General features: G+C 46.2%; 1 protein-coding gene across 3 annotated transcripts in view; it reads right to left on the bottom strand.

The window, feature by feature from the left end:
• The window catches only part of PLCG1 (phospholipase C gamma 1), a 190,798-nt gene extending 174,372 nt beyond the window's left edge, over positions 1–16,426 (bottom strand). For all 3 annotated transcript variants that reach the window (XM_030211878.1, XM_030211879.1, XM_030211880.1), the window contains exon 1: positions 15,902–16,426. In XM_030211878.1, the coding sequence (XP_030067738.1) occupies positions 15,902–16,109 (208 nt within the window). In that variant the 5' untranslated portion in view covers positions 16,110–16,426. The remainder of the gene's footprint in view (positions 1–15,901) is intronic.
• Between the last annotated feature and the right edge of the window lie 2,883 nt (positions 16,427–19,309).

Genomic DNA, 19,309 nt, shown 5'->3' with positions numbered 1-19,309 from the left:
AGGTTTTGTCTTATTTCTCTGTTTGGCCCTTTTAACAGTGAATTTTTATGCCACATAATCTATGGACCTGAACCCCCAATTTTCTCTTACACTTCCTATTACACCATCCTCAACCCCAATTTTTTCCACTTGATTGTCTACATCTCCTCCACCCACAAAAAAGCTGGGGATACCTAAAACCCTTCAGAACCCCTGCAAAATTGGGAAGCAGGAAAGATGCCCACTGCCTGGCCCCACACTATGTGGAGTCGGGTTCCACCATTCTCCAAGCCAACAGCACCAAGGCAAATGGGTCTCTCGCCTACCTCACAATATTGGAGGTGTGCAGGAGGTTTTCAAGGGGCTCAGATGGACTCTGAGGGGTCTATTTGGGGGAAAGGGGATGAGAAGTTGGGGGATCAGGAATATCTAGGGGGATTGAGGAGTTGGAAGAAGGTGCATTGGGGGGGGGGGGGGGTGTTGGGTCTACATTGGTGCAAAACTTCCAGCTGACAGTAGTTCAGACTCGTGACTGTATGCATCTCGATGTTCTGTCCCATGTTAGATACAGAACAATAAATGTGGTATCTATTTGAACATTATTTGGCTACTGTATTGGGGAGCAAAGTTTTTGTGTTACCCTTTCATTAGAAAACCGTGTGCCGAGCTTACGGCACTGGCCCTCTGTTCCTTTTACCTTCAACTAACAATTGCTATGGCTGTGAACCGCGTTGAATAATCCAGTACATACAATTTTAATAAAAGTATAGAGGCTGACTTTATCCCTCTCACTCCTAGAGAACTCTGGGTTTGTAATTATGTTTTTTTAAACCAGGTATTTCCTTTCAAACATACCACTGAATAAAAATACATGCCTTAGACCATTCAGGTATTACAGACGCAGGTCTGAATATTTATCTTTCTATTCAGTTTGTCCTACAGTTTATACAAATTCAACCTTTTATTCAGAGAACTGGCAGTGGGAAAAAAAAATCACCAGGTTTACTGGTATAAACACCAGTAAACACTTTACTAAGCAAATGGATGCCTCACTTTCCCAGCTCCAGGGCTGAGTGGATGAGAGGATATCCTCTTATTAAATAAGTTTTATACCGATGACTTGATTAGGATTTATTATGGATTTTATGGGCTTTTCTTTTTAATAGTTGCATCCAGCCTGCACTTTGTGAAAACAGCCCACCTCATGAGGTAGGGAGGGTTTGCCTTCAAAATTCTTCAATGCAGCATGTTCCTTCGGTAAGGAAGAGTTGCCTGTTATGCTAAATTTACAGCACACATGTGTGCGAGTTATTTTACTTCCAGGTACTGAAGCTCCAGTATAGCCAACACTGAATCACAAACGTCAACATGCTGAAAGGAAGACTCTTGATGCAGGCCAGATTGAACGCCAACATTGCTCACAACAAACGCAGCGAAGGTGACTAAAGAAATCCTAAGACGATATTCCAAAAGTCCAAGCTTTATTTGTAAACATCCAATACTCAACATGAGTCGTGTTGCGGCCTATCACAAACTCTACCCAAAGCTGCAAGAAATCTCCGAACTCAAGAAAGCACTGCGGATGACCTGGGACAGCCTGCCAAGGGACCGATCGACAAGGCCGTTAAGAATTTCCCAAAGTGACCGAAGCATTCACAGTGACTGTGAAATTCGGATACATTCTTAATAGTATCGTTTGAATTTATTTACCTCCTTTTTTAAGGAATTCACTCAAGGCGGTGTACAGTAAGAATAGATCAAACATGAGCAATAGGCAGTTACAGCAGTAAAAATATTCAAACAACAGTACAAAGTATGGCATTGTATACTACTTACAGGGTCAACACAATACGTAATAGAGAATTTTAATTGATAGTGAAGGGTAAAGCAAAGATGGAACATAGTATCTGAGGACCTGAAGGCGACAAAACAGTGTGACAAGGCGGTGGCCGTAGCTAGAAGATTGCTAGGCTGTATAGAGAGAGGTGTGACCAGCAGAAGAAAAGAGGTTTTAATACCCCTGTATAAGACGTTGGTGAGGCCCCACCTGGAGTACTGTGTTCAGTTTTGGAGGCCGTATCTTGTGAAGGATGTGAAAAAAATGGAAGGGGTGCACAGAAAAGCTACAAGAATGGTATGGGATTTGCATTACAAGACGTATGAGGAGAGACTTGTTGACCTGAACATGTATACCCTGGAGGAAAGGAGAAACAGGGGTGATATAATACAGACGTTCAAATATTTGAAAGGTATTAATCCGCAAATGAACCTTTTCCGGAGATGCGAAGGCGGTAGAACGAGAGGACATGAAATGAGATTGAAGGGGGGCAGACTCAAGAAAAATGTCAGGAAGTATTTTTCCACAGAGAGAGTGGTAGATGCTTGGAATGTCCTCCTGAGGGAGGTGGTGGAGATGAAAACGGTAACAGAATTCAAAAAAGCGTGGGATAAACATAAAGTAATCCTCCTCAGAAGGAAGGGATCCCCAGAAGCTTATCCGGCGGTGGGAGGCAGGGCTGGTGGTTGGGAGGCGGGGACAGTGCTGGGCAGACTTATATGGTCTGTGCCAGAGCCGGTGGTGGGTGGCGGGGCAGACTTATACAGTCTATGCCCTGAAAAAGACAGGTACAAATCAAGGTAAGGTATACACAAAAAATGACACATGTGAGTTTATATTGTTGGGCAGACTGGGTGGACCGTGCAGGTCTTTTTCTGCCATCATCTACTATGTTACTATATAAATAGATAAGAGAGTAGGAAGAGTTAGAAAGCAAGGTGACTGATTTAATGAAAGTTGCACATCAGGTCTGAGAGATGGTTTAATATCTCAGCTAGGGTCGGAGTGGTTATTTTACTGTGTTTCAGCTCAAACATTTTTACTGTGCAAAAATGTAGGTAGGTAGTAACACTAAAATGCTAGTAACCAACACAGATTAAGATAATTAAATGTTGTTTAATAGTAATATGTAAGTATGATGACTAAAGTACATACAATTTCTGGTTGAAAAACCACCGCTCTACTCGTTGAAATTCAAAAGGCAAAAAATTCTAGGGTTTCACCCTATAAATCACCTCCAGGGGCCACATTATTTGTAATTGGGGAAGCAATCACGTGGTGTCCAGTTGGTAGTTTTTAATGCTTGTTCATCTAAAGAATTTTGTTAAACTAAAAAAAAAAAGGTTATGGAATAGCGAGAAAGAGCTAGTCTTTTTATAGCAACTGTGACACACACAGCTATAAGTTTCGACGACATTTAACTCCAAGGGGTGATATGATAGAAGTCTACAAGATAATGAGCGGAGTAGAGCGGACAGATGTGAAGCATTTGTTTACACTTTCAAACAACAATAGAACCAGGGGACACAAGATGAAGCTAGAATATGGTAGATTTAAAACAAATAGGAGAAAGTTTTTCTTTACTCAGCATGTAGTTGGACTCTGGAACTCGTTGCCGGAGAATGTGGTGGCAGCGGCTGGTCTTACAGAGTTTAAGGGGGGTTTGGACAGATTCCTGAAGGAAAAGTCCATTGAACATTATTAAATTTTTTTTTGTGTGTGTGTGTGTGGGGGGGGGGGGGGGGGGGTTGCTGGGTTCTTGAAGCCTGGATTGGCCGCTGTCGGAGACAGGATGCTGGGCTTGATGGACCCTTGGTCTTTTCCCAGTGTGGGTTATGTACTTGGATGGTGATTTCTAGATTATTTTTCCCCTCTGTGCATCACTTTGCACTTGCCCACATTATATGCAAATGCTCACAATCCTCTACTGTTTTAATGACTTGACTAATTCTGTGCCATCTGCAAAACTGATCACTTCACTCATCTCTCTCTGGATTCACGGACATATTAAACAGCACAGGTCCCAGTACAAACCCTTTTCCAAGAGACAGGTCTCCAACATTACTCCACAGACAAAAGCCTACGTCACTGTGACATCATTAACAGTAAGCTGATTCCCTGGGTGGTCATGCTAAAAAGTCTAACTTCACTGTGTTTAACATAGTAACATAGTAGATGACGGCAGAAAAAGACCTGCACGGTCCATCCAGTCTGCCCAACAAGACAACTCATATGTGCTACTTTTTGTGTATACCCTACTTTGATTTGTACCTGTGCTCTTCAGGGCACAGACCGTATAAGTCTGCCCAGCACTATCCCCGCCTCCCAACCACCGGCTCTGGCACAGACCGTATAAGTCTGCCCAGCACTATCCCCGCCTCCCAACCACCGGCTCTGGCACAGACCGTATAAGTCTGCCCAGCACTATCCCTGTCTCCCACCACCGGCTCTGGCACAGACCGTATAAGTCTGCCCAGCACTATCCCTGTCTCCCACCACCGGCTCTGGCACAGACCATATAAGTCTGCCCAGCACTATCCCCGCCTCCCAACCACCAGCCCCGCCTCCCGATCTCGACTAAGCTCCTGAAGATCCATTCCTTCTGCACAGGATTCCTTTATGCTTATCCCACGCATGTTTGAATTCTGTTACCATTTTAATTTCCACCACCTCCCGCGGAAGGGCATGAGCAGAGAGCAATTGTAACATTAATGTATTTAGTAACTAACCAAAAGACTAGTCTTGGCAGGTACAATGCGGAATGTAACCTAGAACCCAAACAATACACAACAAACTGACTAACAAAGATACTTAGGATAAGCCCAGAAAAACAAACAAGGACCCCAAATTTAAATACTTTCATTTAACCCATTCTGCACTCCCCAAAAAGGAAAACAGATAAACCACACCAATTACATACACTCCAGTATGGGTAACTAGTTTTAAAACAGGCTGAAATTAGGTTTGAGGTCATCAGAGTCCAGCCCTCAGGCTGCTTAACTTTTTTCTACCAATAGGCAACAGGGTTTCAAGGGGGGGGGGGGGTTATGGTGTTGTTTGTATGGTTCTACACAGTTTCTGATCATTATTCAACTGCCACAATGTTTGTTATGTCTCTATAATCAATAAAAAGAGTCTAACAATAAAACAGGATGAAATGAGGGATTTTATACATTTTTACCATGTTTAAAGTGTGTTTACACTTGGGAAAACGGCTCTTATACAGCTTTATAGGGTTATGTACTAAAACTCAATACAGACAAAACACACTGCCTCAACATCTCATCCCAATACAATACCTACAAACCCAAAAATATAAACATCCCAGGCTGTACCCTCCCAATCTCAGATAGCCTGAAAATTCTCGGCGTTATAATCGGCCGCAACCTCTCACTGGAGAACCAAGCGAAAACAACAACAAAGAAAATGTTCCAATCAATGTGGAAACTTAAACGCTTGAAACCATACTTCCCGAGGGAAACATTTCGCAACATTATACAATCAATGGTACTAAGCCAAGTATTTTTATTTTGTTACATTTGTATCCCACATTTCCCCACCTAATTGTTTTGTTTTGTTACATTTGTACCCCGCGCTTTCGCACTCATGGCAGGCTCAATGCGGCTTACATTGGGCAATGGAGGGTTAAGTGGAATTTATGCTGGATGCAAAGAACGAATCATAAAGAAACTTCAGACTGCCCAAAACACGGCAGCCAGACTTATTTTTGGAAAAACGTGATTCGAAAGCACCAAACTCCTCCGAGAAAAACTACACTGGCTAGCAATTAAAGAATGTATTGCTTTCAAAATCTGAAGCCCTAGTTCATAAAATTATCTAAGGTAATGCCCCAGGATACATGACAGACCTCAAAGATCTACCAACCAGGAACACAACAGGATCATCACGAACATACTTAAATCTCCACTACCCAAACTGCAAAGGACTCAAATACAAATCAACCTATGCATCCAGCTTTTCCTACACAAGTACACAACTATGGAACGCTTTACCAAAAGCCGTGAAAATAACGTATGACCACTTAAACTTCTGGAAATCACTCAAAATGAACCTGTTCAACAAGGCTTACCCTACCAACCCAACATAAATTCCTAAACCCTGCAACACAATGAAACCAAGGCTCGGAATAAACACAAAATAACTCTTCCTCTCTACGATTCCATACGAACCTTATTCTACCTGTCACTACCTTGTATTTGTTCATACCGGAATTGGCGAACGCCTTTACGGAATAATGTAAGCCACATTGAGCCTGCAAATAGGTGGGAAAATGTGGGATACAAATGTAACAAATAAATAAATAAATACCTGCAAAATGTAGCTGAGCAGAAAACAATCCGTGTGTAGACGGTTCCATGGCGGAACTGGGATGTACTGTGTGTACCTTTATAAATTATGCTGATACACACTGACAACTTCTTCAGAGCAGGTTTCAGTTTGTGTGGGAAAATCTATGCAATGCTTGGGATCACCTGAGCATCCTGCCTTTTTAATAAAAAAGTCACATAGGCATCTATTTTGCACTTATAAAGTGGGTTACTATTTGTACATGCCGAGATCATTTCATAACAGAGCACAGATATAAAATTTCCCCCCTTCCCCAAAATTATTTATTGCCAGTAACAGAAATGCAAGAGCTCTTCAAGAGGCTGAGCCAAGATTTAATCCCAATCATTATCTTACAAGATCAATAGCCCAACATAACCTATCAAAAGCCAGCAAAAAGCTGGGGAGGCCACTCTTGGCTCCTTGAAGGGTGCAGGGTTTTGTTTTGTGTGTCGTTTTCCCCGTTTTTCGTTACCTACAGAAACAGAAAGTAACACGTGGGGTTTTTTTTTTGTTTTATTTATTTATTTTTTTACACAAAAGTTACCGATATTAAACAAAACAAAAACTCCCATATCCATTGGGGAAGACCAGATAATCTTAGGTGTTTCTTACAAAAGATGTCAAAGCGTTTCTTAACTCCTGAATGACACAGGAAATGCCCCTTTACAGAGCCTTGTAGCACCTAGTCCTTCACAAACTGTACAACGATATCACGCAGAATTTTTAAGACCAGAGGTGGCTCTTAAACCTTAAACCACACTCAGGTGACAGCTGCTGGAGAGAAATTACCCCATGGATTAAGTCCAGCAATAGGTGAGCAGTGGCAGTCCACGTTCTTTGCAATTCAGTATTATATTTAAAACGCGCCGGTGCGTTCTAGAAGGTTTTGTTTTGCTTTAGAGATCTGCCGGTCTCCTGGGCCATCGTGGACAACGACCCAATTGTGAGAACAAGCAGCCTGCTTGTCCTCGGAGAAACCGTATTTAGCAAACTGTGCTACAGCCACATCATTAACTTGTATGTCCAAACAAAATTTTAATTGTCTCCAACTTCCTTTCAAACTAGCTTATACTGTATAAAGGGGTATTATAACAGCCACAAATCATGTGTCATGGAGGCAAATTTAATCATCTGCCCCAACATTTTCTTCTTATATCATATGTCAAAAAGCAAAGGAGCCTTTTACTAAGCCACGGTAAGCACTAACGTATGCTTACCGCAGGTTAAAATCTACCACCGCGGGCACGCTCAGGCGCTCCACAGATGTTTGCAGATCTGTGCATGCGTCTCACCCGCTAAAACACACTTTTTATTTTTGGCACTGGGGGCATGTTTAGGGGCAGAGAGTAGACGTTACCACAGCTACATCGCCACAAGCTAACCGATCAGCACGTGGTTAGGCGTGGCAGCCCTTACCGCCTAGAAAACAGGCGCTGGTAAATTGGGACATTAGCATCTGGTCATTAATTGAGGAATTAGAAAATGCAGCTAAAGTGGCCTCTTGTCGTAGTGCAGGTCGCTTTTTTAGCGCAGCTTAGTAAAAGGGTCCCAAAATTTCTACTCCAGTATCTGCTCCTTACAAATCAATAGCAGAGTAGCACATTCATTTGTGAGAAACCGATACCGCAGTGCAAGTAGGAAGTTGTTTTTCGACACATTGATACAAGAAGAAAATATTGGGATAGATGATTACATTTACCTCCTTGACAAATACGTGGTCGTTTTGTTTTGATACCCCCTTTATATACCATTAGTTGGTTGGGGACAATTCAAATTTTGTTTGGACCTATAAGTTTATGTTGTGCCCTTTACCACAGTTTCAAAACACACTGTTTCGATTGCTTCCCTTTTGGAAAAAGCTCTGGTTTTGCGATTGTTGTGGTCACTGTTTGTTGCAGTTCTTTGCTATTCAGACAGGAGTTTTAGGTCAGCTCACCAATCAAATCGGTTTGGAACCAGAGATTGGATGAAGGGTGGCCAGATCCTTATCTTCCAGTTCGGGGGGGGGGGGGGGGGGAGCAGCAGAGGCATAGCTAGGTGTGTTGGCAGGGGAACGGTCACCGTCCCAAATGGCGTTCCGAAAGTGACAGCACCTATTTTTCAAATGATCTCTCGCATTTAAAATACACGCCAGCGGCAATCTGCTCCCCCACACCCTCAACCTGGCTACGCTACTGGGGGGGGGCAGGATTTTGATGCAGAGAAAGGTGTTAAAGGAACATGTGAAGACGTTACTGAGGGAAGAAGCAGGAAATTGGAGTGTAGCAAACTTTTTTTTTTTTTTTTTTTTTTTACAAACGATCACACCAGAGCTGGACCCCTGGCACAGGCCACGTGCTGTCGAAAGACGGCCATGTCAGGTCACCGATTCAATCAACTGCTGTGATTTACACGGAGCCTCTTAGCTGGTTCTGCATTATGCTTTCCCCTCCAGTCTGCCCAATGTTTGACCACAGGACGGCTTTAATCATATGTTATGTGAAGTCAACATACAAAATAATGTATCATTATAGCCATCCCTATACTATATCTAATTACAGAGTGGGCTGGTCTCAGAGTCACACAGTCACAATACCTGAAAGCTGCTAATTCTAGAAAAGAATCTGAAAGTTAAGTTATAAATACTGTCATACAGAGACAACTTTTCACGTAACCTACACTGTCGTTAAAGCAGTCGTCGCACTGCCAAGCCAGTCATCCAACTCTAACTGGCTACATCCTCCGTTTCGTCCTAGTGTGGGGGTTTTCACGTTTTTTTTTTTTCCTCCCACTCCGCCCTTGGTCCTCATCCATTTGAGATGGGGGGTCGACTATTCCACCTGCAAATTTGCACAACTTTGTTGAATGTAGATTGGCCTCTAGATAAATGACAATACGCACTAACCCCTGGATTCTATATAGCGTGACCGAAATTGCGTGCGCAAGTCCGGTCGTATTCTGGACTTATGAACGCAATTTAATTACTTAAAGTGCTGATTGGCTTGTTAACACTAATTGGCATTAGAATTTTCATGCACAACTTGCTAGGCATATTTTGTGAAGTGCTGCGCGTAAATTCTAATGTGCGCTGCCAAAAAGGGGGTGAGCCGTGGGCGTTCTGAAAATCTACGCACAGGGTTATAGCATAAACCTCTCTTATCTGCACCCTTCTCCCCCACCGATAACTCCAGACTCTGTTCCTTTTATCTTGCTGCACCTTATGCCTGGAACAGACTTCCTGAGCCGGTACGTCAAGCTCCATCTCTGGCCGTCTTCAAATCTAAGCTAAAAGCCCACCTTTTTGATGCTGCTTTTAACTCCTAACCCTTGTTCACTTGTTCAGAACCCTTATTTTATCATCCTCGCTTTAATATTCCCATATCTCGTTTGTCCTGTTTGTCTGTCCTAATTAGATTGTAAGCTCTGTTGAGCAGGGACTGTCTCTTCATGTTCAAGTGTACAGCACTGCGTACGTCTAGTAGCGCTATAGAAATTATAAGTAGTAGTGCATAACTCAGGTACTGGTATTGACACCGAGTTTTAAGTGGATGCGCCAGTTGGCGTAGGCATATTCTATAAACTGCGCCCGCCCTCCGTAGCTCCCGGAACTAACCTGAAGTGCCTTCACGTTCGTATCGCAGCAAGCAGCAGCAGGGCAGGCCACTCCTTCCTTCTGTGTCCCGCCCTCGCCTGACGTAACATCCGCGAGGGCGGGCACAGAAGGAAGGAGTGGCCTGCCCTGCTGATGCTGGTTGCTGTGATGTGAACGTGAAGGCGCTTCAGGTTAGTTCAGAGGGCCCGGCAGCGGGTGGGAGGGGGGGCCCGGGGGCGGTCTTGTCCCGGGCCCGGCGGCCCTGTTCATTGGGGGGGGGGGGGGGGCAGCAGAGGCGTATCTAGGTGGGTTGCCAGGGGAGCAGCTCTTGTCCCAAATGAACTGGGGGGGGGGGGGGATGTAATTGCAGTAATGATCTTGCACAATAGCTTATATCGGGGCTTCTCAACCACAGTCCTCAGAATACGCCCAGCCACAGGTTTTCAGGATACCAACAATGAATATGCATGAGATAGATTTGCATACCGAGGAGGTAATGCATGTTTATTTACGTCATGCGTGTTCATTGTGCCTAAACTGAAAATCTGACAGCTGAACCCCTGGTTTACATGCTCTAAATAAATGCATTTGACGCAAATGTTTAGCAGGAATTTAAGTCTGTCAATTTGGGCTGGTAAACTCTTTAGGAATTAGCCTCTCTGTGGAGTCATGATGTCAGCCGTCACTCCGCATTTTAATTTTGGTTTTCATTAGCTGCAGTCCGTGTGTGTGGATGCTGTTTTCTTTAGAAGTAAAATATGGCCTTTCATTATTTAAATTATATTCTGGCTTGGATACTGTGGGCTTACTGAGGGATACAAGCTCTGACAGTCTCCAGTCCTGTTCACGCAACCAAACTTCAGTTTCTGGTTTCGGCCTAAAGTTTTCAGACAGTTTTGGTTGGCTCTCCCTGTATGCTCTGTTTAAAGCATGAGGGTCGTTCACATATTGCTTTTGATTCTATGTTCTTGCTCTATAAGAATCCCGTGGACTGCCATTGTCCCCACCAACTCCCTCAGGAGGGCTTTCCTGGCATCCACCATCCTCACATTTCCTTGCCTCTTGCACACTGCTTGTACACTAACCTCTCCTTCTCCTTATCGCTCGTTCTGTTCACCTTGTTTTAGTGTGGAATAAATAATCCATCCCAAATTTAAAGAACTCTCTAAAGGATTGCTTCCCAAAACATGGGCTGCCATCCCAAGCACAGGGCCGCCGAGAGATGGGGCCGGGCCCAGGGCAAGGCCCCTACTGCCGCCCGCCCCCCGAGGCCGCTACGCCGTAGTCCCCAGTCTCCACCCGCCCACCCCCGTCGACAGCCCCCCTCTTTCCGCCACCGGGCCAGGCCCCCTGCTTTCAAATCACAGCGCCTCACCTCCGTGTGAAAGTGCAGCAGCTGCGGATCTCCTCCCTTCGGGCCTTCCCTCCCTGTGTCCTGCCCTCACGGAAGTTACATCACACGAGGGTGGGACACAGGGAGGGAAGGCCCGAAGGGAGGCGATCCGCAGCTGCTGCACTTTCACACGGAGGTGAGGCGCTGTGATTCGAATACAGGGGGCCCGGCCCGGTGGCGGATGGTCGACTGAGCCGAGGGCGGGCGGGTGAGACCGGGGACTGTGGCACCGGACCCCCCTTGGAGGCCCGGGCCCGGGGAATTTTGTCCCCCCTGCCCCCCCTCTCGGCGGCCCTGCCCAAGCACACCACATTTGGGATCTCAACCTGTCCAGGAATGCCTCCGGCCCGGTGGCGGATGGTTGACGGAGCCGAGGGCGGGCGGGTGAGACCGGGGACTGTGGCACCGGGCCCCCCTTGGAGGCCTGGGGAATTTTGTCCCCCCTGCCCCTCCTCTCGGCGGCCCTGCCCAAGCACACCATATTTGGGATCTGAACCTGTCCAGGAATGCCTCGGTGGGGTTGCAACCAAAAAGACTGGTTAACAGGGATCCAAAACTAGTTTACCCAGGGCATTCCTCAGCCTTCTGCTTTCTTTTTTTTCATTTCACTACCCTTTTCCTTCCGTTTGCTTCAGGTGGTCCTGACGGACTCACGGGTAGCCCCGCTTCCTGCCCCCTTTTGTATCTCAACATTTCTTCGCAACGTTTTATAACTTTTCGGAAAGAAGTACATTACGACTAAAATACATTTTTCTTGCTACCTTATAGCTGTTCAATTGTCATATACAGGCCTCCTCTTGCTTCTTCCACTTGACGATCAGTGTCAAATAAAGAAGGACTATGACAAAGCTTGGAACACTCAGTGGCTTTTCTGGTACAGAACAGAAAAAGAATGAGTCCATTAGACTCAAGGAATAAACCAGAGGAACCTGGTTGCATTGGCTCCCTGAAAGATTGAGGTAGATCAGTACTAACAATAGATACAGCCCTTCCTCCCTGGGACACACAGGGAGAGAGAGAGAGAAAGGCAAGCGTGTACGCGTTTCCACTTCCAAAAATAGCTTGATTGTTTTGTTTTAGATGAAGGATTTTGCTTGTGTACAGTCGAGAACAATTAAAAACATTGGCCATGAGAACCCTCTACGTATCAGAACGAGAGGGGATAATGGTTATAAACTTCTACGGCGCCGGCATTTAAACTGAGTTAGACTGCAAAGAATGAGTTTGAGACCTTCTGATGAATGCCAGAGCAGTGGGTGGAAACTTGCCCATTAATAACCGATTTCCTTTTGCAATAGGACCCAGTATTAATTCTGTTAGAGCTGTGAATTCAAGGCTCCCCACTCCCACCCCCCCACCAAGGGGTCTTCTGTGAAACATAGCTTCTCCTTGGAAATTGCCAGCAAAGCCTCCTTTGAGAGCTGGGTCCAGTACGCTTGGAAGGGGCTTTCTACAAATCCTACTTTCACTTTCAGGGTATTCTGAGAGTGTGTAAAGTGTTCCTGTAATGTGTGGAGGAAAAGGGCAAGATCCCGCATGAAGCTATTAAGCAAATATTACTGCCCGAGAACCGCTGACAATCCTTCTCTGGTATGGGTTGTGCAAATATATTAAAGAATATTGTAATAACTAAGGGGTCCCTGTTACAAAAGCTGCAGTCAGACATATCCGAAATCTTCCTTTCCCTCACTAAGTTCTCCCCAATCATCTTCTACCGTACAAGTATCTCACTCTAGCATAATATCACCTTGATATTACTTGCAACTTCTATTGGTTAATTAAACAGTCGGATTCCCCCGGTCCGCACCAGTTCGAAGCCGGCTGCTAGGCGCCGGCCGAGGCGGGGCGCCCGCCCGCAGCCCTTCCCCCCCGCCCCGGGGAGGGGAGGCCGGGGTGAGGCTGGGGGAGAGGCGCCCGCTGCAGCTGGGGCGATCCACGGGAAGGGCCCGGCGCGCGTCCAGAGTCGCCGCTGCCCCGCGGGGTACGTGGGGCGGCGCCTCATCCAGCTGCGGCACGCGCCCAGCCCCGCTTCGCGCCCCAGCCCGACTGACCCAGCCCTTACAGCCAATCCTTATCCCGAAGTTACGGATCTGACTTGCCGACTTCCCTTACCTACGTTGTTCTAACACGCCAGAGGCTGTTCACCTTGGAGACCTGCTGCGGATAACACCGATTACGGTACTATGTAAGCCACATTGACCCTACAAAGAGGTGGAAAAATGTGGGATACAAATGCAACAAATAAATAAATTAATGCAATGCTTACTGTAGCAAAAAAAATGGCTTACCACAGGGAACGAAAAGGTGTCCCCTGGTCATTTTGAAATGTGCAAGCACCAGTAGTGTTCCTTGGTCAGCTGCCGCCTGGGATGGATATTTATTTGTTGCATTTATACCCCGCTCTTTCCCGCTCGGTAGCAGGCTCAGTGCGGCTTACAGAGTATGGAATTACATAGAGGGGCATAATTGAACGAAAACGTCTATCTCCATGGGCGTTTATCTCCGAGAACGGGTCCGTGAAGGGGCGGACCGAACCGTATTGTCGGAAAAAAATAGACGTCCATGTTTTATTCGACAATTTGTGAGCTGGGCATTTTTGTTTTTCAGCGATAATGGAAAATGAAAGCGCCCAGCTCAAAAACGAATAAATCCAAGGCATTTGTTCGTGGGAGGGGCCAGGATTCGTAGTGCACTGGTCCCCCTCACATGCCAGGACACCAACCGGGCACCATAGGGAGCACTTTTACAAAAACAAAAAAAAAGGTAAAAGAGCTCCCAGGTGCATAGCACCCTTCCCTTGTGTGTTGAGCCCCCCAAATCCCCCTCAAAACCCACTGCCCACAAGTCTACACCATTATTATAGCCCTAAGGGGTGAAGGGGGGCACCTACATGTGGGTACAGTGGGTTTGGGGGGGGGGGTTGGACGACTAAGCATTAAGCAGCACAATTGTAACAGGTAGGGGGGGGATGGGCCTGGGTCCACCTGCCTGAAGTCCACTGCACCCCCTAACAACTGCTCCAGGGACCTGCATACTGCTGCCAGGGAGGTGGGTATGACATTTGAGGGTGAAAATAAAAGGTTGTGAAACATCATTTTTTGTTGTGGGAGGGGGTTAGTGACCACTGGAGGAGTCAGGGGAGGTCATCCCCGATTCCTTCAGGTGGTCATCTGGTCATTTAGGGCACTTTTTGGGGCCTTATTCGTGGAAAAAACAGGGTCCAGGAAAAGTGCCCTAAATTCTAGCTACAAACGCATACTTCTTTTCCATTATCGGCGAAAGGCGTCCATCTCTCCTCGGCCGATAACCACGCCCCAGTTCCACCTTCGCCACGCCTCCGACACGCCCCCGTCAACTTTGTACGCTTCCGCGATGGAGTGCAGTTGAAAACGTCCAAAATCGGCTATCCATTATACCGATTTATTCGTTTTTGTGAGATAAACGTCTATCTCCCGATTTGGGTCGAAATCTAGGCGTTCTTCTCTTTCAATCATAAGGTGGATAGTATCACAGAAAGAACACAGCTGTAGCAACAGTGAAGGTATGAGGTGGATCGCCACTGCGCACCCCTCCCAGATGCAGTGTCGACCCCCCCCCCCCCCCCCCGGCGCATCACCTCCAAACACCCCCCTCCCCCCCCCCCCCATGCATTGCTCTTACCTCCAGGGATGCTGGGAACAGCCGCGCTGCTGTTGGCTCCGCCCCAAAACAGGAAGTAACAGAGGGAGCAGGGACCCGGCGGAGCCAACAGCCACACGGCTGCTCCCTGTGCCCCCCCTGCAGCGTGCAGCCGGGGCGGACCGCCCCACCCTCGGTACACCACTGGCGCCCACTAACTCTGCTTTAAAATTTACAATTTTTGTAGTGTTGGGGCAGAGAGTAGGAATGTTCTGTGCTAATCGATTAGTGACTCGGCCTTGCCACCTGCTAACCAATTAATGTAGGTTTAGCGCATGAGTCCCTATTGCCTATAAAACAGCTGGAAGTAGGGGCCTGATGTGCTAATGACCTTGATCTAATGAGAAAATTAGCACATGATCATTAATACTAGAAATTGGAAAAAATCGTCCTTGTTAACGTAACGGTAAAAACGGCTTTAACATGCAGGAATGACATGTGTAAGGGCGCTCCAAGGCCATTTTTATTTTTTTACTGCGGTTTGGTAAATGTCCCCATATATGAAAAAATATGACCTCATAAAATCTGAGTATTTAAATTACAAACATAAGAGAAGATTACAACAAGAATTTAATAGAGGAGATTTAAAAAGCATTAAAAAAAAAACCCACTTTAAAAAGTGTGGACTTTCCATCACACAGTTTATTAAAGTTTAAAATAGCTTTAGAGAAAGCAAATCACTTCCCAGAACCCCAAACATCCTAGTTGGCTCTGGATATCCAAATATAAGAATGAAAAAACTGAAAATCTAAGAGATTGTTCCACAACAAAAGCAGCTCACAGAGAAAAGATAAGACAGCAGACGAAGGTAACAAGCAGGCAAACAAAATAATGGATGGAAAGTACTCTATGAAGTAACATTTGCAGAAAGGAGGGAAGAAAGCGGGGTACTAAAAGGACACAGTCTAGATGCACATCGGACTAACCTGCCAAAATGTCTAATAAACACAAGCTTTCAGCGAATTCCCCAATTAGCCTAATTGGAACTAGTATAAACCGAGAAGCTGCAATGCTTAGTTAGGCGTCCGGCTGAAGATGGTCTTAGACGCGTATGATTTAATCGACAAAGGAAAGAGAGGCGCTGGGGACTCACTTGCTCCTTCGATTTTATCTGCCCCCCGGCTCCAGGTGAGCTGCCGGGTCTCCAGCTTGACTTGGAAAGTTTTCCTCTCGGGCCGCTGGGATTTCTTGCTGTAGAATAAGGTCATGACGGTCCCGACCTCCAGACTCCGGCACAGATGGGCCACCTCGGCCTCGGACTGCACCAAGCCATTGCAGAAGGCGCCGGCTACCGCCTCCATGCCTGGGCTTCCGCAGCCACTTCCACTCTCTGCCGCAGCGAGCAAATGACCTCCAGGAATGAAGCTTCCGGGTAGGACGCGGTTCTCTCTCGATCCCGTCTTTCCCTAGCGGTGGCCGGGTCCTGCCAGACCGGCTGCCGGCAAGAGCATGTCCGGGCTCCGGCCTCCTTTGCACGGTGCAACGATTCGGCGAGCCCGATCAGCCGAAACACGTGCACAAGCCCGAAACAAAGCCAAGAGGCCGCTGCTGCACCCCCGAGGGGGAGGGGGGAGGGTCTGGGTCACCTTTTGTTTGGGTTGGGCTCTGCTTCCTCCCTGAACAGGCAGCAGGAGGTGGGATCTCAGCTCTTCTGCCAAAGGTTTATTAAATCTCCTTGTCTCCTGCCCCCCCTCCTCCTCCTCCTCCGCTTTACTCCAATGAAACAAAGCAAAGAAGCTGCCCCTGCCCCCTTAAAGGGGCAGCAGCGCGCTCTGATTAACCTCCCCCTGGCTCTGCCTTTGCTCATGTGGAAAATGGGTTTCTGCTGCAGGGAAGTATGAAATCGGAGTTTTACACGTATGCTAAATATAATTTTTTTTCCGCAAAGCAGCAAAAGCCAGAGAGCCACCTGTAGGAGAAGTGCAGTAGTTTGTGTGCTGGAGGTGAGGAGAAGGATCCCCCCACCCTCACATTTTGTGGCTGGCTCTGGGTTATACTTATTCTGCTCCCTCCTTATAGCAAATAGCCAGCTAACTAGTTGGATTCGGCAGCTGTTCCAACCTCTGGCTTCTCAGCTTCTTTACCGCAGTCCGGATGCTGCACACAAAGAACCCGAGCAGTTTGAATTGTGCATTAAACGTCCTTTGATCTAGGGCGTGACATACCTGCCAGGCTGGCTGAACAAAATAACCCAAATCCTAGGAGCCAACTTTTCAAAATTATTGGGGATGCTAAGCCCGATGGAAATAACCCCTCCCTGGACACATACAAGGAAGTTTCTCAATATTGGGGGTGCTCAAGCACCCACAGAGTCGGCTCCAATGACCCAAATAGTAACATAGTAGATGACGACAGAAAAAGACCTGCATGGTCCATTCAATCTGCCCAACAAGATAAACTCACATGTGCTACTTTTTGTGTATACCTTACCTTGATTTGTACCTGTCCTTTTCAGGGTACAGACCGTATAAGTCTGCCCAGCACCATTCCCGCTTCCGGCTCTGCCACCCAATCACTGCTGAGTCTGCCCCCATTCAATCTCATTTCATGTCCTCTAGTTCTACCGCCTTCCCATCTCCGGAAAAGGTTCGTTTGCGGATTAATACCTTTGAAATATTTGAACGTCTGTATCATATAATAGGCATCTCTGAGACCTGGTGGAAGGAGGATAACCAGTGGGACACTGTCATACCGGGGTACAAATTATATCGTAGTGATAGGGTGAATCGGATTGGTGGAGGGGTAGCATTGTATATTAACGAGAGCCTTGAATCAAATAGATTGAAAATTCTGCAGGAAGCAAAACACTCCTTGGAATCACTGTGGATTGAAATTCCATGTGCAAAGGGGAAAAGGATAGTGATAGGAGTGTACTACCGTCCGCCTGGCCAGGACGAACAGACGGATGCGGAAATGTTAAAGGAAATCAGGGACGCAAACAAACTGGGCAACACAATAATAATGGGGGATTTCAATTACCCGCATATAGACTGGGGTAATGTAACATCTGTACACGCAAGGGACATAAGATTTCTTGATGAAATCAAGGACAGCTTCATGGAACAGCTAGTTCAGGAGCCGACAAGAGAAGGAAAAATACTAGACTTAGTCCTTAGTGGTGCTCATGATCTAGTGCAGGGGGTAACAATACGAGGGCCGCTTGATAACAGTGATCATAATATGATCGGTTTTGATATTGGCATTGAAGGAAGTGAAACTAGGAAATCAAGTACGCTAGCGTTTAACTATAGAAAAGGTGATTACGACAAAATGAGAAAAATGGTGAAAAAAAGACTGAAAGGAGCAGCTCGCAGAGTAAAAAACTTGCATCAGGCGTGGATGCTGTTTAAAAACACCATCCTGGAGGTTCAGGACAAATATATTCCACGTATTAGAAAAAAGGGAAAAAAGACTAAACGTCAGCCGGCGTGGCTAAACAGTAAGATAAAGGAAATCATTAGAGCCAAAAAAACAATCCTTCAGAAAGTGGAGAAGAGAACCAACTGAAAGTAACAGGATAGATCATAAGGAATGCCAAGCCAAATGCAAAGCGGAGATAAGGAGGGCAAAAAAGGACTTTGAGAAGAAATTAGCGTTGGAAGCAAAAATACATAGTAAAAACTTTTTTAGATACATTAAAAGCAGGAAACCGGCCAAAGAGTCGGTTGGGCCGCTGGACGAAAATGGTGTTAAAGGGGCGATCAAGGAGGACAAAGCCGTAGCGGAGAAATTAAATGAATTCTTTGCTTCGGTCTTCACCGAGGAGGATTTGGGGGGGACACCGGTGCCGGAAAGAATATTTGAAGCGGGGGAGTCGGAGAAACTAAACAAATTCTCTGTAACCTTGGAGGATGTAATGGGTCAGTTCAGCAAGCTGAAGAGTAGTAAATCACCGGGACCTGATGGTATTCATCCCAGAGTATTAATAGAACTAAAAAATGAACTTGCGGAGCTACTGTTAGAAATATGCAATCTGTCCCTAAAATCGAGTGTAATACCGGAAGACTGGAGGGTAGCCAATGTTACTCCGATTTTTAAGAAAGGTTCCAGAGGAGATCCGGGAAATTATAGACCGGTGAGTCTGACGTCGGTGCCGGGCAAGATGGTGGAGGCTATTATTAAGAATAAAATTGCAGAGCATATACAAAAACATGGACTGATGAGACAAAGTCAGCACGGATTTAGTGAAGGGAAGTCTTGCCTCACCAATCTAATGCATTTTTTTGAGGGGGGTAAGCAAACATGTGGACAATGGGGAGCCGGTTGATATTGTATATCTGGATTTTCAGAAGGCGTTTGACAAAGTGCCGCACGAAAGACTCCTGAAGAAATTGCAGAGTCATGGAATCGGAGGTAGGGTATTATTATGGATTAAGAACTGGTTGAAAGATAGGAAGCAGAGAGTAGGATTGCATGGCCAGTATTCTCAGTGGAGGAGGGTAGTTAGTGGGGTCCCGCAGGGGTCTGTGCTGGGTCCGTTGCTTTTTAATGTATTTATAAA

This window comes from Microcaecilia unicolor, chromosome 8 (genome assembly GCF_901765095.1).
Source record: "Microcaecilia unicolor chromosome 8, aMicUni1.1, whole genome shotgun sequence".
NCBI lineage: Eukaryota > Metazoa > Chordata > Amphibia > Gymnophiona > Siphonopidae > Microcaecilia > Microcaecilia unicolor.
The sequence above is the reverse complement of the archived record's forward strand: the minus strand, read 5'-3'. Positions and strand labels throughout refer to the sequence as shown.